Source organism: Schistocerca nitens, chromosome 5, assembly GCF_023898315.1.
Source record: "Schistocerca nitens isolate TAMUIC-IGC-003100 chromosome 5, iqSchNite1.1, whole genome shotgun sequence".
Lineage (NCBI taxonomy): Eukaryota > Metazoa > Arthropoda > Insecta > Orthoptera > Acrididae > Schistocerca > Schistocerca nitens.
Genome location: NC_064618.1, coordinates 488454930 through 488479823, shown reverse-complemented (window position 1 = coordinate 488479823; position 24894 = coordinate 488454930). Strand labels below are relative to the sequence as shown.

Here is a 24894-nt window from a genome sequence, read left to right as displayed (position 1 = left end):
ATTCCTGGGGTCAGATACATCACATGATCACACTGACAGAACCACAGGCACATAGACACAGGCAACAGAGCATGCACAATGTCGGCACTAGTACAGTGTATATCCACCTTTCGCAGCAATGCAGGCTGCTATTCTCCCATGGAGACGATCGTAGAGATGCTGGATGTAGTCCTGTGGAACGGCTTGCCATGCCATTTCCACCTGGCGCCTCAGTTGGACCAGCGTTCGTGCTGGACGTGCAGACCGCGTGAGACGACGCTTCATCCAGTCCCAAACATGCTCAATGGGGGACAGATCCGGAGATCTTGCTGGCCAGGGTAGTTGACTTACACCTTCTGGAGCACGTTGGGTGGCGCTGGATACATGCGGACGTGCATTGTCCTGTTGGAACAGCAAGTTCCCTTGCCGGTCTAGGAATGGTAGAACGATTGGTTCGATGACGGTTTGGATGTACCGTGCACTATTCAGTGTCCCCTCGACGATCACCAGTGGTGTACGGCCAGTGTAGGAGATCGCTCCCCACACCATGATGCCGGGTGTTGGCCCTGTGTGCCTCGGTCGTATGCAGTCCTGATTGTGGCGCTCACCTGCACGGCGCCAAACACGCATACGACCATCATTGGCACCAAGGCAGAAGCGACTCTCATCGCTGAAGACGACATGTCTCCATTCGTCCCTCCATTCACGCCTGTCGCGACACCACTGGAGGCGGGTTGCACGATGTTGGGGCGTGAGCGGAAGACGGCCTAACGGTGTGCGGGACCGTAGCCCAGCTTCATGGAGACGGTTGCGAATGGTCCTCGCCGATACCCCAGGAGCTACAGTGTCCCTAATTTGCTTGGAAGTGGCGGTGCGGTCCCCTACGGCACTGCGTAGGATCCTACGGTCTTGGCGTGCATCCGTGCGTCGCTGCGGTCCGGTCCCAGGTCGACGGGCACGTGCACCTTCCGCCGACCACTGGCGACAACATCGATGTACTGTGGAGACCTCACGCCCCACGTGTTGAGCAATTCGGCGGTACGTCCACCCGGCCTCCCGCATGCCCACTATACGCCCTCGCTCAAAGTCCGTCAACTGCACATACGGTTCACGTCCACGCTGTCGCGGCATGCTACCAGTGTTAAAGACTGCGATGGAGCTCCGTATGCCACGGCAAACTGGCTGACACTGACGGCGGCGGTGCACAAATGCTGCGCAGCTAGCGCCATTCGACGGCCAACACCGCGGTTCCTGGTGTGTCCGCTGTGCTGTGCGTGTGATCATTGCTTGTACAGCCCTCTCGCAGTGTCTGGAGCAAGTATGGTGGGTCTGACACACCGGTGACAATGTGTTCTTTTTTCCATTTCCAGGAGTGTAGTTGAATAGTTGTGACCCTGTGTCAATGAGAACAATAGGACAAACTGATTGTTCAGAGATTCTAAAAGCACTTTAGATGGTGAACTTGGTGAATTAGTTATTCATAGTAAAATTTAGCACTAGAACCGCGCCTTTCGTAGTTGCAGTTTAGACGGACTACTTCTCTTTTTTTTCGTTTATATGCTAATAGTTGTATATACAAGTACAGTCAAGCACTTATCACTATTAAATTAGCTTCTTTCTAAGCAAGAAAAAGATTTGTATTTCATACGACGACTATCAACCATATAGGACGGCTGCTATTGACGTTCGAAAACGTGCGAAGCGACGTAGATGACGCTGAAACAAATCATTTATTATAAGAGATGTGGGGTCGCAAAAGTCCCGAAATACCCAAAAAGGGGATGTGAAATGTGAAACATGTAACGTGACCAGATGACGTCCCTCGCCACACGTGCAGCGGTTGGGACTATCGACCTGTCGCACCCGATCATTCCAAGTCAAGTATTTAGGTAGGTTTGACTCTGGTTCCTCGTGAGCGACTCGAGCAGTTGGAGTTCAGGGTTCGAGTATTGCATCTGGCAGCCAGAATTTGTTTCGTTCCGTTAGACAATTATGTCTTTACATTGAGGTAAGATTTATTATTTTATTGTCCGCCCCCGGTAGCTGAATGGTCAGCGTGACGGATTGTCAATCCTCTGGGCCTGGGCTCGATTCCCGGCTGGGTCGCGAATTTTCTCTGCCCAGGGACTTGGTGTTGTGCTGTCCTCATCATCATCCTATCATCCTCATCGACTGCAGGTCGAGGAAGTGGCGTCAAATTGAAAGACCGGCAGCCGGCGAACGGCCTGCCCGACGGGGGCCCTAGCCATACGATTAAATAAAAAAATAAATTATTTTAATGACCGGTCTGGTGGTCTCAGCTAGTTTAATGCAAAATGCAGTACAACAAAAATCTGTTGTATTGCGCCACATGTAAATGAGTATAAGCTTCCGAACTGCGTCGTTACCAGTAAATGACCTACATTTTCCCTTCTAAATAACGCCTGTAAACAAAAAAGAAGGGACAAAAGGAATGAAACAGTAATAAGAAAAGCTTTTAATTGGTTACAGCGAAGAAAATAATTTTGTAACTTCTATGCTAACAGCAAATCACATTTAGAAAAGTGATCGTCATAGCATAGCGTAGTGTTGGGAAGCTATCTGGGGCCATAGCCACCTCCCACATCTCACGAAGATGAAGACCGTACGGAACTGGATCCAAGGTGCACACATCTCAATCGTTGGCGCCTAGAACATGTTCAAAAAAATGTTCAAATGTGTGTGAAATCTTATGGGACGTAACTGCTAAGGTCATCAGTCCCTAAGCTTACACACTACTTAACCTAAATTATCCTAAGGACAAACACACACACCCATGCCCGAGGGAGGATTCGAGTCTCCGCTGGGACCAGGCGCACAGACCGCTCGGCTAATCCCGCGCGTGAACATGTTCAATAGGATTGAGTTCAGGTGACCTTAGTGACACAATTTCGGGAAAATGAATATAATATTTTGGCCACCTCAGAGTCATATTTCGTTTCAATGACATTATGATCACTGAGAATCAGGACAGATGTCTTCGATCCGGTTACTGACTTTGTGCCAGATCAGTAAACAGAAATTTATTTTCTATTACCCATGGCTGAACCGTGGTTTCCTGTATTCTCCGCCAATGAAAGACATGGCAGACATGTAGGGCTCACCATTTCATCTTGTATCGATATCTCATTCATGATAATACCTCCACCACGTATTTTAATGGTTCCTTACCGCCACCGGGATGTGTCGCTTCGTCTAGTCCTTGTTGTACTCGAGTTCTACCATCAACTTGAGAACCGACGTGTAGACAACTTCCAAGATGGTGCTCCCCAGGCAACGCTGCAGTAAAATGCAACGGAAAAAAGTCTACACAATTCCGGCGACCGGACGCTCAAATGGCTCCCGGCCCACAAGAAGGCAAACGATTCAGAAGCGGAATTACTCCACGAAGATGGTGAGAGTGTGCCACTTCAATATAGAAGGCTACACAAGGACGAAAGGAGAAATCCTTGAAAAAATTGTAACAAGAGAAAGAGTAAGTGTCGTACTCTTGCAGGAGACACACCTGACGGATGAAAACATCGAACGATTATGCATACGAGGATTCACCAATGTGGGATACTCAGGACACGACAAACATGGTATGGCGACCCCGGTGAAAAATGAGCTTCTAGGAAACCTCGAGAACAATGTGGAATCGGTTCCACACGCAATAGGCATTAAACTGGGAGAGATGACAATCTACAATGTCTACAAACCACCTTCGCAGCAATGGCCTATAGGAATCTTACCGCAGGCTAATCATCCAGCAATCTATGCCGGCGACTTTAATTCCCAGCACACCAGATGGGGATATCAGAGATCCACTCCGGAAGGCGTTGGACTAAGTGACTGGGCTGACAACCGGGACCTACACCTCCTGTTTGATCCCAAGGACAGAGCGTCCTTCAATTCAAAAGTATGGGGCACAAAGACGACACCTGACCTGACCTTTGTCACACGCGGCGCAACGGGCGTACCAATGCAAGCTACAAGAAGAGTCCTCGAAGCTTTCCCACGGAGCCAACACCTCCCGATTATTGTGGAGATCGGCCTTTCCATCCCGATCATAAAGAGCCCCCCGATTCCAAGGTGGAATCTGAGAAAAGCAGACTGGGGGAAATATAAATCTTTTATTGACAAGACAATAAATCCAATACCACCAAGTCCAGAGAACTACCAAAGGTTTGTAAACCTGATATATAAAGGGGCCCTAAAGGCTATCGCCCGAGGGGCCCGGAGGGAATAGTTTCCTTGCTGGTCAGAGGAGTGCGAGTCATTGTTAGAGCAGTATGAGAGGATTGGGGAGGACGAGACTGCAGAACGACTGATCAACACTATGAACGAGGAACGTAGGAACAGGTGGAAGATGGCAATGGAGAATCTGGACTTTACCCATTCTAGCAGGAAGAGCTGGGGTCTACTACGGAAACTGGGTGGTGCCGCAACACCACGAAGATCGGCCGCGGGTGTGGGCCCATCCGAAATAGCGACTGCCATGAAACAGACCTCCAAAATACGCCTGAAGACTGAGGAGAAGAAAAGGATCTCCAGGAACCTAACCAAGGTATTAGCCAATAATCCAACTAATCTAGATATTGTCAAAGCAGTAGACGTCGAGGAGATTACCCAGGCCCTAACACTAATGAAAACAGGGAAAGCAGCCGGACCCGACGAAATCCTCCCAGAAATTCTGAGGGAGCTGGGACCCATTGGGAGGAAATGGATGGCCAAGCTCGTCACGGAATGCATTAAATCAGGTGCACTCCCGAAGTTATGGAAAGAAGCTAAGGTAATAGCTGTACTGAAACCAGGGAAGGATGGAGATAATCCAAAGAACTATAGACCGATCTCACTGCTTTGTACCTCTTAGAAACTATTTGAGAGAATATTACTGGCCAGACTAGCACCATACATTGAGGCGAACCTCCCGGACTATCAAGCAGGGTTCCGTGTGGGAAGGAACTGCTGTGAACAAGTTTTGTCCCTTACAACATATATAGAAAACGGCTATCAGAACAAGCTGAAAACGGGCCTGGTATTAATAGATCTTACATCAGCCTATGACACTATCTGGACCGATGGACTACTGCTCTAGCTTACTCGAATTATCAAATGCAATCAGACGTACACATTACTAAAAAATATGCTGACAGGCAGGAAGATCAAGATCTATCTCCATGGAAAGAGCAGCAAAAGCATGGTCATAAACCATGGCCTGCCGCAGGGGTCAGCCCTGGCGCCGACCCTTTTTAATTTATACATATCTGATATGCCGAGCACCAGGTCGCGTAAATTTGCGTATGCGGATGATCTGGCCATCGCATACCAAAGCAAAAATTTCGAAGATCTTGAAAAAACATTGAATGCGGACCTTGAAGCGCTGAACACCTACTACCTTAAGTGGCATTTGCATCCCAACCCCAATAAAACGACCAGTACCATAATGCGCCTTAATAACAGAGCTTCAAGCAGGAAGCTACAGCTTTCCCTGAATGACCGGCATATCAGACATGAAGATAAGCCCAAATATCTGGGAGTAAAATTAGACCGTACACTAACGTTTAGCTCCCATCTGGAACACAGAAATTAAAATCTCGAAATGCCATTATGTCTAAATTGGCCGGAACATCATGGGTGTGTGGAGCTAATACACTAAGGACGTCAGCATTAGCCCTCATGTACAGCGTGGCTGAATATTGTTCACCAGTCTGGGCGAAAAGTGCGCATGTAAATAAAGTAGACACCCAATTGAAAGAGACGATGAGAATTATCTCAGGCACACTTAGGACTACCCCATGTGACTGGCTTCCAGTCCTTGCCAACATAGAACCCCCCTGATATAAGGCGCTCCATGGCGACCTCAAGAATATACAGGAAGATCGTACACAATCCAGAACTCCCTATACACCAAGACTTATCACCCATCAACAGGCTAAAATCTAGGTCCCCCTTTTGGAAGATTGGCAGGGAATTACAGGACTTCGATCCAAAGCTAGCCTGGGGGGGAATCATGGCGCAAAGGGAAACACAAGAACCAAAAGCTTATCGATGACCCCAGCAAGAAGATAAATGGTTTTGATCTCCCTAGGAAGCTCTGGATTGCCTTAAATCGCCTTAGAACAAGCGTGGGAAGATGCAAACATCTAATGAAGAAGTGGGGACTTGCGGAGAGTCCCGTGTGTGAATGTGGTGAAATCCAGACAATGGACCACCTACTGGTGTGTGAAGTGGTAGGATATAGTGGTGAACTGAAGGACATACATTACTTGCCTGACCTAGCCACAGATTGGCTCAAAACTATAAGTAGCATTGTGTAGTGTTGTAATTTCCTGGTGGATTGTAATGACACTGTACTATTTGACTTGTATATGCCGAATGAATAAATAAAACCATCAGCTTATAGAGCTAGGGTTAAATAACTTGGTTCCATTACAGAATGACATTCTCGAACACACTGCTGGAATATTTCACCCCTCTGTTCTTAAGGTGTGGCTGCGTAATATGTACTAGCTGCGACACATCACCAACTTAAGTAACGTCAAGCATTATTTAGGTTTTACTTTCATTCTGAGTGGATCAAAACCTATTCTGTATTATTACTTCTCGTTCCTCACCCAAGTGAGTGGAATAGTCTGTTTCAGAACGTAGTCATTGAAGAGATAGTTTTTTCGCAGGGAGGTGACAAAGAGTGTAAGTGAAAACAAGGGGGTTCCAGTTGGGAGTATTTGGGAGAAATTTACAGCAGCAGTATTTACCTTAAATATAAACAAAAGGTAAAACTCTCCTCAAACCATGGGTTGGTTTGAATACTGCACTGGGTGTAACCAGAAGAGTGTAAATAAGTTCACTTTAGGGCGGGAGCAATAGTCAGAAACTTGCAAGCCTAGTATACGTCCAGTGGTGGCCATACAAGGGTTGGGCAAAAATATGGAAACACCGCGAGATATGTGTTTGACCACGAACCGCACCTGTGCAATGTCCTCAATAGCGCAAGTGTCAGTTGTGGCCAGAACGGAGTTCTGTGTAGTTGCGAGTGTATTATGTTGGGTTCAAAAATGGCTCGAATCACTATGAGACAACATCTGAGGTCATCAGTCCCCTAGACTTAGAACTACACCACTGGCCATTAAAATTGCTACACCAAGAAGAAATGCAGATGATAAACGGGTATTCATTGGACAAATATATTATACTAGAACTGACATGTGATTACATATACACGCAATTTGGGTGCATAGGTCCTGAAAAATCAGTCCCCAGAACAACCACCTCTGGCCCTAATAACGGTCTTGATACGCCTGGGCATTGAGTCAAACAGAGCTTGGATGGTGTGTACAGGTACAGCTGCCCAAGCGGCTTCAACGGGACACCACAGTTCATCAAGAGTAGTGACTGGCGTATTGTGACGAGCCAGTTGCTCGGCTACCATTGACCAGACGTTTTCAATTGGTGAGAGATCTGGAGAATGTGGTGGACAGGGCAGTAGTCGAATATTTCTGTATCTAGAAAGGCCCGTACAGGACCTGCAACATGCGGTCGCGCATTATCCTGCTGAAATGTAGGGTTTCGCAGGGATCGAATGAAGGGTAGAGCCACGGGTCGTAACACATCTGAAATGTAACGTCCACTGTTCAAAGTGCCGTCAATGCGAACAAGAGGTTACCGAGACGTGTAACCAATGGCACCCCATACCATCACGCCGGGTGATACACCAGTATGGCGATGACGAATATACGCTTCAAATGTGCGTTCACCGCGATGTCGCCAAACACGGATGAGACCATCATGATGCTGTAAACAGAACCTGGATTCATCCGAAAAAAAATGGCGTTTTGCCACTCGTGCACCCAGGTTCGTCGTTGAGTACATCATCGCAGGCGCTCCTGTCTGTGATGCAGCGTCAAGGGTAACCGCAGCCATGGTCTCCGAGCTGATAGTCCATGCTGCTGCAAACGTCGTCGAACTGTTCGTGCAGATGGTTGTTGTCTTGCAATCGTCCCAATCTGTTGACTCAGGGATCGAGACGTGGCTGCATGATCCGTTACAGCCATGCGGATAAGATGCCTGTCATCTCGACTGCTAGTGATACGAGGCCGTTGGGATCCAGCACGGCGTTCCGTATTACCCTCCTGAACCCACCGATTCCATATTCTGCTAACAGTCATTGGATCTCGTCCAACGCGACAGCAATGTCGCGATACGATAAACCGCAATCGCGATAGGCTACAATCCGACCATTATCAAAGTCGGAAACGTGATGGTACCCATTTCTCCTCCTTCCACGAGGCATCACAACAACGTTTCACCAGGCAAAGCCAGTCAACTGCTGTTTGTGTATGAGAAACCGGTTGGAAACTTTCCTCATGTCAGCACGTTGTAGGTGTCGCCACCGGCGCCAACTTTGTGTGAATGCTCTGAAAAGCTAATCATTTGCATATCACAGCACCTTCTTCCTGTCGGTTAAATTTCGCGTCTGTAGCACGTCATCTTCGTGGTGTAGCAGTTTTAATGGCCAGTAGTGTACTTAAACTTAACCAACCGAAGGACACCAGACACATCCATACCTGTGGCATGATTCGATCCTGCGACCGTAGCAGCAGCGCGGTTCCGGACTGAAGCGCCTAGAACCTCTCGCGTTATGTTGGTGCTGAGTGAAGTCGAACGTGAGCATATTGTTGCAGCTCGTATGGTGGCTGCTTCTGTAAACAAGGTAGCCGAAATGTTTGGTGTTTCAAGAGGCTTCTTATCGAAGATTTATACCGCGTACAGGGGAAGTGGAAAAGCGGGGACGAAAATATGTGTCGAGTAATCGCGACGTAATCATTTATGAGGACTGTGATGAAAAATAAGAGGATGACAGCGGCAAAAGCTGCTGCTGAACTGTCAGCACCACAACAAGGCGAATGGAACTGCAGGAAGGGCTGGAATTCCAAAACAACACGTCAGTGAAACAAATAACTGAAACAGCAAAAGGTGGTGCCGAAGCTACAATACCTGGATTATGCAGCACTGGAAGAAAATCATTTCGTCGGATGAGTGTTGTTTCACTCTAACTTCTGGTCGAGTTTACGTCCCGAGACTGAAACATAGCCGGGGTTAGGTGATGATTTTGGCAGCCGTATCGTGGTATACCATGGGCCGGGTTATTCTGCATTGTCCCATTACCGCTAAGCATTATTTGATTATTTTGGCGGATCAGGTTCATCTCATGGTATAATGGTTGTTCCCAATGGTGCTGCTGTGATACAAGACGACAGGGCGCCTGTTCACACAGCTCTTACCGTCCAGGACTGGTTTTGTGAGCACCTGGATGACTTGTCGTATCTCCCGTGGCCACCACAGTCAGCAGATCTCAGTATTATCCAGCCTGTGGTCTGCTTTTGAGAGAAAGGTGAGTATCCGCTATCCATCTCCATCGTCGTTACCTATACGTGCACTATTTCGCGGGAATAATGGTACAAAATACCCATTCAGAGACGACTGGAAGCTGTTTTGAATGCCAGCGGTATCATACACCATATTAGACGTGGTAGTGTGTAATATTTTTGTGCACACTTTGTAAGCCAGATGTCAAAAATGCGGCCGGCCGTTGTGGCCGAGCGGTTCTGGGCGCTTCAGTCTGGAACCGCGCGACTGCTACGGTCGCAGGTTCGAATCCTGCCTCGGGCATTGATGTGTGTGCTGTCCTTAGGTTAGTTAGGTTTAAGTAGTTCTAAGTTCTAGGGGACTGATGACCTCCGATGTTAAGTCCCATAGTGCTCAGAGCCATTTGAACCATCTTGTCAAAATGCCTTTGGTTTAATAACACTAAACAAATGGAAATACAGATTTATTACCAAGACAGAGATACACGTATAATTCAATCAACCTACGAAAGATGCTCAAAGCGGTTTCCATGCTGTTCTAAGGGTACTTTGAATCTTTTTGTCACTGATTTACGAATTTTGTCGCAAATGTACCGGGATTGTACGTTTTCAAATTCCAAATGGATATGGTTCTTAAGATGCTCAACATCACGAATCTTGACGGAATAAACCTGACTTTTTAGTGTAACCAAGATTGAGAAATACATGTGTGTAATATTTTGAGATCGTGGAGGCCATTCATTCGAGCCCTGTCTGCCATCCTATTAATCAAAGTTTTCATTCAGAAATTCTCTCAGGAGAACTCCATAATGCGGAGGTTCTCCGTCTTATTGCCATACCAGCTTTTCTTTCAGCGGCTGCATATATTAAAAAAGTGGACTATTTTCCGGTTCTTACAACATTTCTTGCACATATTTAAGTGATTTACAAATTTACAGCACTGTTAGAAAAATAAGGCCAGATTAGCCAACCGTTGAATATCCCTGCCCACACCCTCATGAAAGGAGAGTCTAACTCTGTCCCCATTGCCACATGGGATTCGTAGAATCTCCGTAGACACAGTTGTGTTTGTTCATTCTGCCGTTCACGTTAAAAGCCTCTCTGTCACTACAAAGAATGCTTTTGTAAATCTAGGATCAGCTTCTCGTCGGATTGTGTACAACCGGCATTTGGAGCTGACTGCAGAACGATTCTGCTACCGTCAACTTGTGTGGCGCTTAAGGACCACGAAGATATTAGACGACAAAATACGGCTCATACGGAGACATACAGGCAGTCGTTTTCACTCTCTTTGTTTGCGAGTGGAACAGGAAAGGAAATGACTAGTAGTGGTACAGGGTACCCTCCACCACGCACCGAACGGTGGCTAGAGCAGTATCTATGTGATGTTTGTAGATGTAGATTCCATAAGCCATTACAGAGCCATTTAGGCCTCGAAGTCAAGAAAGCATATATATGACCTCAATTTCAGCTTATTCTGCCTCCTTTGTAGGCTTGTTCTTACTATTACATTCCCATTGGACGTTTTTCCTTGAGCGTTTATCCGTGACTGCACAAAATACTGCACGACAACATTAAGATTCTCTTCTTTAGTAACAGATTTGCCCTACCTGAAGGACGAAGCTCCGCTACTGGACCAGTCTCCCTAAATCTCAAATTTAATTTGCGAATATCTCGTCGGGATGGAGATTTGATGTTTGGAGGATGTTCCGCAAACAAATCACAAACACCACTGTAATCATGGTCATGTTTCCACCGCGTTTGTAACATAAAAACACGCTGTTCTGTAGCTACTTTCCTATTAATTGTTTCTCAGGTAACAAACAACAGCCGGCCGAAGTGGCCGTGCGGTTAAAGGCGCTGCAGTCTGGAACCGCGAGACCGCTACGGTCGCAGGTTCGAATCCTGCCTCGGGCATGGATGTTTGTGATGTCCTTAGGTTAGTTAGGTTTAACTAGTTCTAAGTTCTAGGGGACTAATGACCTCAGCAGTTGAGTCCCATAGTGCTCAGAGCCATTTGAACCATTTGAACAAACAACACAATCTCAAACAGCTAGTGTCACGGTACACTCGTGAAATGGTCGTACGGGAAAATCCCCACTTCAACGCTGCCACGGAGATGCTGTGTCCCATCGCTCATGCGCCGACTATAATACCACGTTCTAACTCACTTAAATCTTGATAACCTTCCACTGTACCAGCAGTAGTCGATCTAACAACTACACTTGTTGTCTTGTACAGGCGTTGCCGACCGCAGCTGTCACCAGCATCCTTAGTTTTTGTTTTGTGCAACATAGTCCTAGTGACAGCTGTACTATGGCCACCTTGTACACTGAAGCGCCAAGTAAACTGGTATATTCATGTGTATTCAAATACAGAGATATGTAAACAGGCAGAACACGGCGCTGCGGTCGGCAACGCCTATATAAGTCAACTAGTGTCTGGCACAGTTGTTAGATCGGTTACTGCTGCTATAATGGAAGGTTATCAAGAATTAAGCGAGTTTGATTGTAGTTTATAGTCGGCGCACGAGCGATGGGGCACAGCATCTCCGAGGTAGCGATGAACTGGGGATTTTCCTGTGCGACCATTTCAAGCGTGTACCGTGAATATAAGGAATCCCGTTAAATATCAAATCTCCGACATTGCTGAGGCCGGAAAAAGACCCTGCAAGAACGGGACAAACGACAACTGAAGAGAATCGTGCAGCGTGTCAGAGGAGCAACCCTTCCGCAAATTGCTGCAGATTTCAACTCTGGGCCATCAACAAGGGTCAGCGTGTGAACCATTCAACGAAACATCATCGATATGGCCTTTTGGAGCCGAAGTCCCACTTGTGTACCCTCGATGGCTGCGCGACGCAAAGCTGTACACCTCGCCTGGGGCCTGTCAGTATCGACATTGGACTGTTGACGACTGGAAACATGTTGCCTGTTGGGACGAGTCTCGTTTCAAATTGTATCGATCGGACGGAAATGTACGGGTCATGAATCTATGGACCCTGTGTGTCAATAGGGGACTGTTTAAACTGGTGGAGGCTCTATAATGGTGTGAGGCGTGTGCAGTTGGAGTGATGTGAGGCCCCTGATACGTCTAGATACAACTCCGACAGGTGTTTGATCACAGGCAGGTGTACCAGTTTCCTTTGTTCTTTAGTGTATTACAGCAACCTCCAAAGGACGTCAAATATCTAAAAACAGGTGTAAGACAGGTCTGGAACCATACTTGTATACGTGATGAACGTTGAAAGTCTTGAAAGAAATATTGGTAAACTCCACCCAATGACCTTGGATAGACAAATTTATTCAAAATGAATGATTAGCTAGACGATATTGTGAATATATCTGCTATCGATAGGCCTGGAACGGATAGCCGGATAAATAAAAGTGCAGAATTTCCTCCACTGATGAGAACAGGTGACCCGCATCCGGAAATAGATGTAAGCCAACAACCTCACCGAGAGCAGTCCATTTCACTCCATGACGCGACATTAGATTAGTTTTAGTGATGTGACAAGTCCTTGATTCCAGGGGCCTTAATTTTTACATGTGGACATACAGACCGTTGCCTATGCATGTCATGTGGAGACAGCTTTTACTGAATGAATTGCTAATGTGAAGTTTGTTTGTCCTTCTGGTGAAGGCTGGTTTAAATCCGTCGAAACCTTGGTCAAGGTTATTCGTAAACCACTGTTTACTGCAAGTGGTTGGCTGTCTTTTATTCCTGCTTTAAAAGTTTGTATTTCTTTGAGATGTCTACAGTCACCGATACACTTTACATTTCCAATGCTTCCACTGTCACGCTGAACACATTAATCTAAAGCTGGTTCAAATGGCTCTGAGCACTATGGGACTCAACTGCTGAGGTCATTAGTCCCCTAGAACTTAGAACTAGTTAAACCTAACTAACCTAAAGACATCACAAACATCCATGCCCGAGGCAGGATTCGAACCTGCGACCGTAGCGGTCTTGCGGTTCCAGACTGCAGCGGCTTTAACCGCACGGCCACTTCGGCCGGCAATCTAAAGCTAAATGGTCTTTATTGCTGATGTAGAGTCCTCAAGAGACTTTGTCTAATCAGTTTTTATTTGACCAGCAGAAAAATGTATGAAATGTTTATAACGACTCGATAGACTATTTTCTCATCCGTATCCTGCAGCAGCTGCTACCTTGACCACTTCAGGTCGCGTCAACAGTCAACTGCCTGTCGCATCTGATTCGAATTTTGTTTACAATTGCTTCAAGCACAGCACCTACCCGAAATGATGCCATTTAACAAAATTCTTTGTTGTGTTACAGAAATTTAACTTTCGAACTGTCACTCTTGAGAGGACAGCTTCGGAAATGAAAGTTGTGTTGCATAGCTAATTGTCCGATTTTATGAAATTTTCTGACACATTAGAACCGTATTTCAGACTGGAGCTCGAACTCAGACCCCTTTCAATTAGTCCAGGGAAATTGGAAAAAAATGGGGGAAAATTTTATAAAATTTTGAAACTTTGGGAAAACACTCTTAGGGGATATATAAGTAAAAAACAGAAAAGTTCCCTCCCCTATTGGGGGAGCTTCCCCCTCCTCCACCCCTTGACGTAATTTATTTTCCTTTTTTCAAACTTTACGAAAAACGGTTCATTTAAGGAAGTTACCTACATGACAGAAAATATTTCTGGTGAAATTATACTCAGAGGGAATCAAATGATTGTTTAAGCAAGGTAATTAGTTTATGAGTGCTAAAATTTGAAAGTAAAAAAAGTGAAATTTCTTTTGAAGCAGACTTTTATTTATACAGAAAAATTTTGCTTTTACTTTAGATTTATGCAACATAATTATTGGAATGAAAATAATTTTTCATGAAAATTAAGAATTACTGTAAATCTATTCAACACCTGATTGTGTTGTAATAGATTTAATTCAGGTATACAGCATGTAGACAATGAAAATACCACAGTATCTATCAAACAAATAAATTATTGAATGAGATTTTCACTCTGCAGCGGAGTGTGTGCTGATATGAAACTTCCTGGCAGATTAAAACTGTGTGCCAAACCAAGACTCGAACTCGTGAACTTTGCCTTTCGCGGGTAAGTGCTCTACCAACTGAGCTATCCAAGCACGACTGACGCCCCCTCCTCACAGCTTTACTTCTACCAGTACCTCGTCTCCTACTTTTCAAATTTACAGAAGCTCTCCTGCGAACCTAGCAGAACTAGCACTCCTGAAAGAAAGAATATTGCGGAGACATGGCTTAGCCGCAGCCTGGGGGATGTCTTGGTCCGGCACACAGTTTTAATCTGCCAGGAAGTTTCAAATAAATTCTTGTCAATATGTTTTTTACATAAAACCCTCATCGAAATCTTCTGTCAAATAACTGCGAGGCATATTAGTGCATCTGTGTCCACGACAGTTTTTGCGCATTGTTGTGCAATGTAGGTCAGCCTTCACACATCCGCACTTTCTTCCGCAGCCTTATGTGCAGCCGTATGAAAGCAGCAGCAGTATTTTCTCTGGAGCAGGTGATCGTTTCATGTGAATTGGGGAGAAGGATGAGTTTGGTTCCCTCCAGCCCCAGTTTCAGGGACCCAAGTTTTTCCTCAGCCATAGCTGGACTTGTAAGTAAACTCGATAATAGTGGAGGCGTCTTTCATTGGTAGTCGGTGGCAAAAGAGAGTATGACAGGATTTTCTGCCTTACCCACAAGTACCTTAAAACGTTGAAATCAAATGGCATTTAAGTTGTCATCATCAGGACTTTCTACTGTTTTTGTGTAGAGAGAGAGTATAAATTTCTCTCCTGCTTTTGCAATGGTATCAGGAGAGGAAGCAGGATTGTTGAATATTCGTGGAATATTATGGAGTTGGAGATATCGGTTGAATAGTTGGAAAGCTTGCAGCTTTCCTTTCCCAAACAAGGCTGAAGTGCTGTCGCAACTACTTACTGCATGACGAAACAGTATCGAATTCTTGCATTCAAGAATGAGTAAGGAGTTACGTATATCTTTAGAACTCTAACACTTTGCTCTGATGCTACCTTTACCTTCCTTCATCAGGATTATGTCTGTGTCGTCTGGAGCAAGAGTGATAAGTAGCACAAGAAGATCTACATCTTGACCCACTATAATCACTTGCTGGTAAAATTTTGAGGCATTTATTGCTTTTGCAACAATTTCAACATCTGAATCGTCATCCACAGTCCTGGTTTCAGTACCAAAACTCTCTAGTTTTTGCACAAGCTGTGTAATAAACCTTTCCTTATTGCTGAGGTTTCTGAGAGAGGCGGACTGTGATTCAACACATAACGTCTCGTCATTTGGCGTTCAATAGTTTTTATGTTCAGAGAACTTTCTGAATATCCGTCAAATACAACAGCAACATCTTCTTTATAATGTCTCTGAAATAGGCTATTAAGGTTTTATAAATGTCACCATAAGTTCCATTTTCGGGCCATACACATGATGGATAAGAAACCCCCCATCTACAACAAAGAACTTCGAGTTATTATTGTCAATATTCCTTTCAGGAACTTGATTGAAACGATTGTACAGCGACGACTTTTTTGTTTCCTTCATCAATCCACTGCTGTCAAACAGACATTGGTACACTCGATAATTCGTACGTGAAGCAATCCTTTAAATCATCAGGTGAATGAAACGTGCACAGTATTCTCTGAAATAACTGAGTTGTATCTACTTCAGTTATATTTTTTTCAAGCCTTGCAGTTGACATGAACATTGCCCTAACCATGATGGGTCGCTTAAGCTTCAGAGAAGCAAATTTGGGCGAGAAAGTAACTACTGTTCGAAGAGCTTCTTCACCAATAGACACAGCTTCATGTGAAGCTACTAATCCAGATCCTAATGAATACATTTGCTCCTTATAAATAAATGGAGTGTGTTGTTGCAACCATAGCAGAAATTTTCTGCGAACTTTCTCGTCAATTTCTGTTGTCCCACTCCTGAGTTCAACATGTTGATCACTCGAAACCGAATGTAAACTGAAGAACTGTTCCATAGCTTTACATATGTGATGGGCTATTGGTATACCGCAAATCCATCGTTTCAACACACTATCGGTGAAACCTCTTCCATGTGAAACACGTCCAACACTCTTCAGGTTCTTCAGAAGCGTTTGTTCTATCGTCATGTCGGTCCACACTCCACACCAATCCTTGTCAGAGAGTCGAACCGTGAAGAAGATGTCCTTAGTGAATTTACCGAACTCCGCGGGTTTCATGGTTTCTTTCAGTTTTTGCATGTCCTGGAGGTACAAATGAGACGCCTTAGCATAATGAAAGTGTCCAGTTGCGTGGAATATTGGAAGCATGCACTCAAACATTCTATATGGAACTCCCAATTCCCCATACTCTCTGCCTGGATGAAATGCAATGTCAAGATAACAAGCTGAATGTATTGTATCCATAACTGGGAAGTTTTCCCTCTTTGCTTAATATCATCCACTGTGTTGACAAATTAATTTTTGTGCATCTCAATCACTTGATCTTTTTTGAAATCGCCGAAAGATGCGCCGTTTCCACTCAAATCAGAAATACAGTCTTCAATATGTTGCTCCTCCTCCTCCATGACCGCCATTTACTCCTGTATAATGACGGAAAGAGCAAACATGAGTGCAGATTGAGCCTGAAAGTATATGGGGAACAGAACCTGCAGCATATACAGACCCCAAAAGTTGAGAGAGTCCACTGTCTCTCATTAAGAATCTGTTGCCCCTAGAAAAGACATTATCTAGTGAAAGCCAACTAATCAAATAACTATATTAGTGAATAGCTCATTCCCTCCATTAACCTCCACTGCAACTACATCTTTAGCTTGCATGTCGAGTGGTTGACAAACGCCGGCTTGGGCTACCGATCGGTTAGTAGACATTTTGCAGAACGATTTCTTCAATTCCAACTCTATTCTGCCTTCGGAATGTTAGCGGACTAATTCTTTGGGTACTTGCTGTTTCAGTAGAGCTCGGCATGACACAGAGTTTCGTTACTTTCTGATGTTCTGTCGCTTTCCCAGGAGTCACACACCTGATTCCACCTATAGCATGGAATCTACCTCTGCCCGTTATTGTTGCAATGTTGAAGTCAGCATTATCGAAAACGAACTGCGAGAACGAATAATTTGAGATATTTGGTTTCCAGAACTGAACGGCAGAAGCCTCAAATAAAGCCGCAGTGCTGTATGAAGGGCAGAAAGCCGCATTCGAGACAATTTCAATAATATTTTTTGATCCCACTTTACGAAACAAGTACACTGCAAGACCAAGTTGCAGTGGGGAGATAAATGAACGAGACCTGGTAGCTGACAATCGCATTGGATATTGCTGTACATTTTTTAAAGGGGACTGTTCACTACCTTTGACCACACCCTTCAAAAATTTGTGTAAAGTGTCAAGAAACATAACTTCAGCCTTCTGTGTAATGTCACTGATATGTGGATAGGCGGCAATTCTATAAAGTGTCATTCTTATATCTTCACAGACGATAGCTGCTGCTGCTTCTACTATTCCTCTCATCTTTTTCATTAACATGTCGTTTATTGTACCATTGATTCAAAAGTTTGTGGCCACTGCCAAAAAAACAAACAACTGGGGGAGTTTTTGGCATTGCGGCAAACAAGACCCCATCATCGAACTGTTCAATCAGTTTGTTTTTCAGAGTTTTTATAGTCATTGTCCCTCTTTCTGGAAGACATTCACTAACTTTCCGCTACAAATCGAGCAGTGAAAATTGACACTGCTCTGAACTATCTATAAATTTGCATAATTCTGGAAAAGTGGCATCAAAGTTGGTACTTTCAAAAAAATGGCTCTGTGCACTATGGGACTCAACTGCTGAGGTCATTAGTCCCCTAGAACATAGAACTAGTTAAACCTAACTAACCTAAGGACATCACACACATCCATGCCCGAAGCAGGATTCGAACCTGCGACCGTAGCGGTCCCGCGGTTCCAGACTGCAGCGCCAGAACCGCGCGGCCACTTCGGCCTGCAAGTTGGTACTTTGAGGGAGGCCTCTTTTTCGAAAAGAGGAGGGGTTCCCACCAATTTAGCGTAGCAATCTTGATGATAATGGCCTTCTGCAGCTACTGAACACAAAACACTGTTGGTGCGTTCGCAACCTTTCTACCGAAATCATCATCGCGTTTCTTTGATTTTTCAAACTGTGTACGTTTCGCAGTTAAAGAGCGAACTTCAGACACTCCACGGCGTTTGTGGAGTGGTTTTTTTGTTTCCGCCTGTATGTCACACTTTTCATCACTTATGAAATAGTCTTTTTTGAAATTGAGTGGATAAGAGGAAATCTCAAACTTGTGCAACATACTGAGTAATTAGTTTCCTTTTATTACGTTCCAAATATATATTCACGTCGATATACCTTATACACTTCAACCAGTCAAGCCTTCTGTAGAAGATTATGAGCTCCATCCTTCCGTTCCTTGCTGACGCGTATCAGAATTTCCAAGCCTTTCGTCACTTCCGGAACAGATTTACCACAAATAAAACAGGTAGTAGGGTCCAGCATTACTGTTTTCTCAGTCCAGACAAAAGGAATGAGACTAAGAAGAAGCACTTCATAACACCACAAAATGATAACTACTGTCACAAAAACAGAACTCTCTGGCACTACTTCAACAGTTTAAAACATTAACTCAACGGTACTGTACACTGGATAGGAAGAAACGGCAGTGACAATAGTGGTAGGGGAGCGCTGAGTGAATGGGAAGGTGAACTTGCCGTTTTCATTATTGGCACGTACTCCTGATTTCAACAATACTGATCGCAAAAGAAATATTACCAAGTAGAATATATAAGCTACGAAATATTTACATACACTTAATTACGCTTTCCATTGAAATACTTTGCTAAATAACAAAAACTATTACGTTAGCAGAATTCAATTCCAATTCTTATACCTCAAATACCAATTGTATAAATGGAAAGATGCAAAAGATCTTTTTCGTGTACAGTTTTGCGAGGAATATATTTACTGATAAGAACTCTGCTCGAAAAATGAGCCTTTTTGCTTACAAATTTAAAAAGTGGTGCAAATTGACTTTTGGAGGGATAAAGGGGGCACGCCTCCCCCCTTCCTACTACGGGGAACTTATCTGTTTTTTATTACTACACCCTACATGAGTGCTATCCAGAAGTTTCAAAACTTTTACATTTTCCCCCATTTGCTGATTTTCTTACTAATTTGCCTGGAGTAAATGGGAAGTATCTTAATAAATGTACTACATGCGCATACACCTATCACGTTCACGTCATATTTGCACTAGCTACTTCCACTTATGAAGGCTGATGACAGCTATTGTTCGACGGATTTACCTTTAGGCATTGCCTTTCATCTTAAGGTTTGGGGGGAAATTTGTTTATCTCTATTTTTGTGTGTTTTACATGGCAGTGCGTGGGCGGGGTTAGGAACTTAATTTGTTTTTGATTTCGTATTTCTTCAGTGCATTAGTTTCTTAAGGTTGCAGTGCTTTATCGATCGAGCATTGCAATGGGTCGATTTGCACTAGCAAATGATGACATAAATATCTGTTCCAGTGTGTCAAGAGCACGCGTAGCAGACCGTCTGGAGCACGATGAGAGCCATGGCATGGGCTTTCCACTCGCGGGTGGCAGATAGCGTGCACTGCAGCGACGCTAGACCACAGAAGAAGAACGCTGATGCACTGGGGGTCTTCGCGAGTGACCTGAAACCTTCCCTGACACTGATGAAGGCGTTGGGTCTGCTGCCTATAAAAGGCCTGCAAACAGGTACTACAACTGACGTTGCCACGTTGTCTCTTTGCTTTTGGCTGCTGAACAAACTTTTACTTTTTTCCTACTTTTCTCATTTATTTTACTGTTAACTAAGAAAAGTCTGATATAGATAGTTAATACTTTTAATAGTGTGTTTTCGGTGCTCTGCCGTGTTGTTCCATTGCCTGATGCCAAATGTGAACAAGAAGATTTGCGATCTTTTGAACAACATTGCTTACAGACAGATAGACGAAGCGTATTTGTTAAGCAAGTACCATTTTGCCACACCGCGGCCGCAGCGCTGCGGTCGGCGTTCTGCACATGCGCACTGGGTACTTACATCTGTTGTCTACGCACTGACGCCATTACTATCTGATTCTTCCTTGTTTACATTGTGTACTGAGTGTTTAAGATGCTTCCGATAATCGTGAGTCCCGCCGACTGTGAAGTACGGGCTCTTATAAGATTTCTTAGTGCTAAAGGCCTAAAAGCTATCGATATTCATCGTGAGATCTGTGCAGGTTACGGAGAAAACATTATGAAAGATGGGATAGTAAGAAAGTGGGTGAGAGCATTTAAACATGGCCGCACAAATGTGCATGATGAACAACGGAGTGGGCATCCTTTGGTCGTTAATGAAAGTTTGGTGCAGGAAGTGGGCAATAAGGTGAGAGAAAACAGACGCTTTGACTTCCTCCTTGCGGGATGACTTTCCTAATGTTTCTCGTAGTGTTTTGTATGGAACTGTGACCGAGCACTTGAATTACGAAAAATTGTGCGCACGTTGGGTACCGAAAATGTTGACGGATGTGCACAAAACCAAACCTTTAGACAGTGCATTGACTTTCCTTGAACGGTACCACAACGACGGTGATGATTTCTTAAGCCAAATTGTTACGGGCGATGAAACATGGTTGACCTACGTCACACCAGAATCAAAGCAACAGTCCACGGAATGGCGGCATTCAGATTCACCCAGAAAAGTGAAGTTTAAGCAAACAATTTCTGCCCGGAAAATCATGTGCGCAGTTTTTTGGGACAGAAAAGGAATATTGCTTGTGGAATTTCTGCCTTGTAATGAGACAATCAATGCAGCAGCTTAGTGTAAGACATTGCACAATCTGCCTCGTTCAATTCAGAACAAAAGACGTGGCAAGCTGAGCAAGGGCATCGTTTTGCTGCAAGAACAATGCCCGTCCGCATGTGGCGAATCAGACCAAAGATCTCATCATATCTTTTCGATGGGAAACTGTAGATCATCCTCCTTACAGCCCCGATCTTGCGCCCAGTGACTACCATCTGTTTCTGTACTTGAAGAAACACCTGGGCGGTCAGCGTCTTCAAGACGATGACGAAGTCAAAACAGTGGTGATACAGTGGTTAACAAGTCAGGCGACAGACTTCTATGAGGAGGGTATTCAAAAACTGGTACAACGTTATGACAAGTGCCTCAGTATTGACGGAAATTATGTAGAAAAGTGTATTAAGGTACAGACTTTCATGTAAAAATAAAATTATTGAGATATCTTAGCACATCTTTTTTTAAATTTCGAAACGGTACTTATTTAAAAAAAAACACGCCTTGTATACTGGTTCTACAAATAAAATCGCAAGACATATGGCGGCTCTTCTCAGTGGATTAGGCGTTTCACGTAACTTCATTAAGGATCTTAGAAGTAGAGGTGGCACCATGACTGAATGGTCTTACTAATGTACACAAGGGAGGAATTCCTCTAACACCTATAGTTAGAAATACTGGTACCCCTGCATACCAGTTGACAAGCTGTGTGAAACATATTCTTAGCAAATATGTGGGGTGCAAACATTAAATGGTAATTCCACTGACTTTGTACACCGCCTCATCAACTGTGGTCCTGGGATATGCATATTATGATCAGTTTAAATGTAGTCTCCCTCTTAACGAGGATCCTACTTTCTAATTCCTTGGAAATAAACATGGAAAAGTTCGACCGGTATTTCACAGACTTTTAGCTACAGTCTGAAAAAAAGTGCATGAAATGGACAACAACTCGACAGGACACCCGAAAGCACAGCATTAATTACTCATTCCAAGAAAACTTGAGAGATCACAGATTATGCTTTACTGATAAATACACAAGCCAAAAAATTAGTCATGACTAGAAACCATCACGCTAATACTGGGTGACCTGAAAGCACGTCATTAATCATGCCAAGAAGTCATTAATATGTACACAGCCCAAAAATTAGTCATCACTAGGAATCATTACTGGGTGACACCACTTCTAGCCTTGATAATGTTCTCAGTCTAGAGAGGAAATGAGTCCACAAGTTTCTTTAGATATCTCAGGTAGGCTGTAAATGAGAGTTTCCGCACAGCCTTCATTGTTACCAAATTTGCTGTGGCCTACTTTGCTGTGTCACGTCATGCAGCCTTGCCAGATTTCCCTCCTTACTACTCCCCACCCTTCTGACATCACAATCCAAGATGTCGAAACTACGTCACTTGCCTCACACTACTGACGTGTCTGTCGAATAGAAGAGGAACGTTTTTTTTTTTTTTTGTATACAAACAATCAGGGACGACTGCAGGCCGCCAACGGGTCTGTGGGTGTGCTGGTGCGAGAGCCATTGCATTGGTGTGGGCAGAAGGACTGCCACGACTGGTGACTAGAGAGCCTGGCGCAGCATGACGCTAACTGCACGACCACCGTCTGCAAACTGTGTGACATCAGATAGTTTATACTATGACCAGACACAGCACAACCTCTGGATGCAAAGCTGTAGATGGTTATCTATCAGTAACACCTACTATGCCTATTTTCTTTCCTCAGGAATGAATTAATGTCTCTGCAAGACAGAAATGCAATAATGTGATAGAATCAAAATGTATAAACATTCTGATATACTCAGGCAAGAAGTATTTGAGTTATTTGTGCACTCAGACACAGGATGATATTGAACTTTTTATCGCTATGTGTGAATTCACTCTTTACTACCAAGTTTCTGAGCTATTACTAGCACCAGAATGCACGAACATTATGATACACTTAGTGAGCTATTTCTGGCGAGACACAGTGCCAAGCCTGCGCTAGAATACACAGATATTCTGAAGAGAAAGTCATGACCAATACAACAGGACCAAATACCAATTTTCATCACATTTTCAGTTTAAATGTTAGCAGGAGTAGATATGATAATATCGAAAAGCTGTCATATGATGAATTCAACTCTTTTTGAGGACCCTCAGTATTGTGGCAGTAAAGTAATATTATACTTGGGTGGAATCGTCTTTGTTATGACTCAGTTCTAACTGTGGTCTTGTGTGCTCAGAATAGTCAAACTCCTGCAGCGTTATTGGGTCGTCATAAAAACTACTAAGGTGACATCGCATAACTGCATAATAAGAGAGAAACACTCATTTGTAAGAAGAGACATTTAAGTCTTTAATATACAATAGCTACTGTGCTCTCAGTCAACAAATAACCTGGCAGCCACGTGTGTACAGATTTTACGAAAATTTGTATACCAATTTGATAGAGCTAATATGGCAAACTCTACATACTGCTGAAGAAACCATGGTTCAATAATATGATGCATGCTCTACATCGCTACATTATAGTGTAGGCATAAGCATGTTTATATATCCAGGTGTATGTAAGAGTTCATAAATAAAAATGTGTAAGACATGATTGTATGTCGTTTTTCCCCTATAAAATCACAGAGCGAGATGGCGCAGTGGTTAGCTCACTGGACTCGCATTCGGGACGATGATGGTTCAGTCCCATGTCTGGCCATCCTGATTTATGTTTCCGTGATTTCCCTAAATCGCCCCAGACAAATGCCGGGATGGTTCCTTTGACAGGGCACGGCCGACTTCCTTCCCCATCCTTTCCTAATCCGATGAGACCGGTGACCTTGCTGTTTGGTCTCTTCCCCCAAACAACCCAACCACTTCCCCACCCCTATAAAATCCCTGGTATGCTAATGTAAACATGTAGTCATCACTATAACTGGATGTATGGAATATTCTCTTCACAAAGTCTTTGTAATAACTGACCAGTCTGCCAATACTGCAGAAAAATAGAAGAAGAATGGAACGTTCCTGCTTGACGATTCCCGGCGGGGTCAGGGATTTTCTCTGCCTCGTGATGACTGGGTGTTGTGTGATGTCCTTAGGTTAGTTAGGTTTAAGTAGTTCTAAGTTCTAGGGGACTGATGACCATAGATGTTAAGTCCCATAGTGCTCAGAGCCCCCCCCCCCACCCCCACCCCCTGCTTGACGGTATACAATTGATAAATGTAGGTCCACTGGATTACAGCAAGACGAACGTTATTTTGTCATTGCTGATACACCCAGATGGAGTTCAGTTCCAACATCTGTATGTGTTTTCAAAAACATCTTTCTAGCCTAAACACTATATACACACATAAAAAAAAAGTTTTGTATCACCCCAGTTCCCAGAACTCCTGAAGATAGACGTTGACGGTGGATATTGTAGTCCCTTTGACTGTTCAAAGATATCACTAAACCCAACCAAAGATGTAAACAACCATGTATGAGCAGCGCCTATTAGACACAGGGGGTCCGACAGCCGATCAGTTCAAGTCATTCCACCAGGAAGGAGGTACACGGCTCGTGTTGTCTGTAGCTCAATCATGCCTAGAATGCCAGTACCGTGGTTCGATCGCGTCCACATTGTTACTTTGTGCCAGGAAGTGAACCAAAGCGATGTTGTTCGGACATGGAGGAAATACAAAGATACAGGAACTGTCGATGACATGCCTCGCTCATGCCGCCCCAGGGCTACTACTGC

At 44.2% G+C, this 24894-nt stretch overlaps 1 protein-coding gene across 2 annotated transcripts in view; it reads left to right on the top strand.

Annotated features, from left to right (window-relative positions):
* The window catches only part of LOC126259943 (gustatory and odorant receptor 24-like), a 184831-nt gene that overhangs the window by 27518 nt on the left and 132419 nt on the right, over positions 1-24894 (top strand). For both annotated transcript variants that reach the window (XM_049957045.1, XM_049957043.1), the window contains exon 2: positions 19901-20113. In XM_049957045.1, the coding sequence (XP_049813002.1) occupies positions 19939-20113 (175 nt within the window). In that variant the 5' untranslated portion in view covers positions 19901-19938. The remainder of the gene's footprint in view (positions 1-19900; positions 20114-24894) is intronic.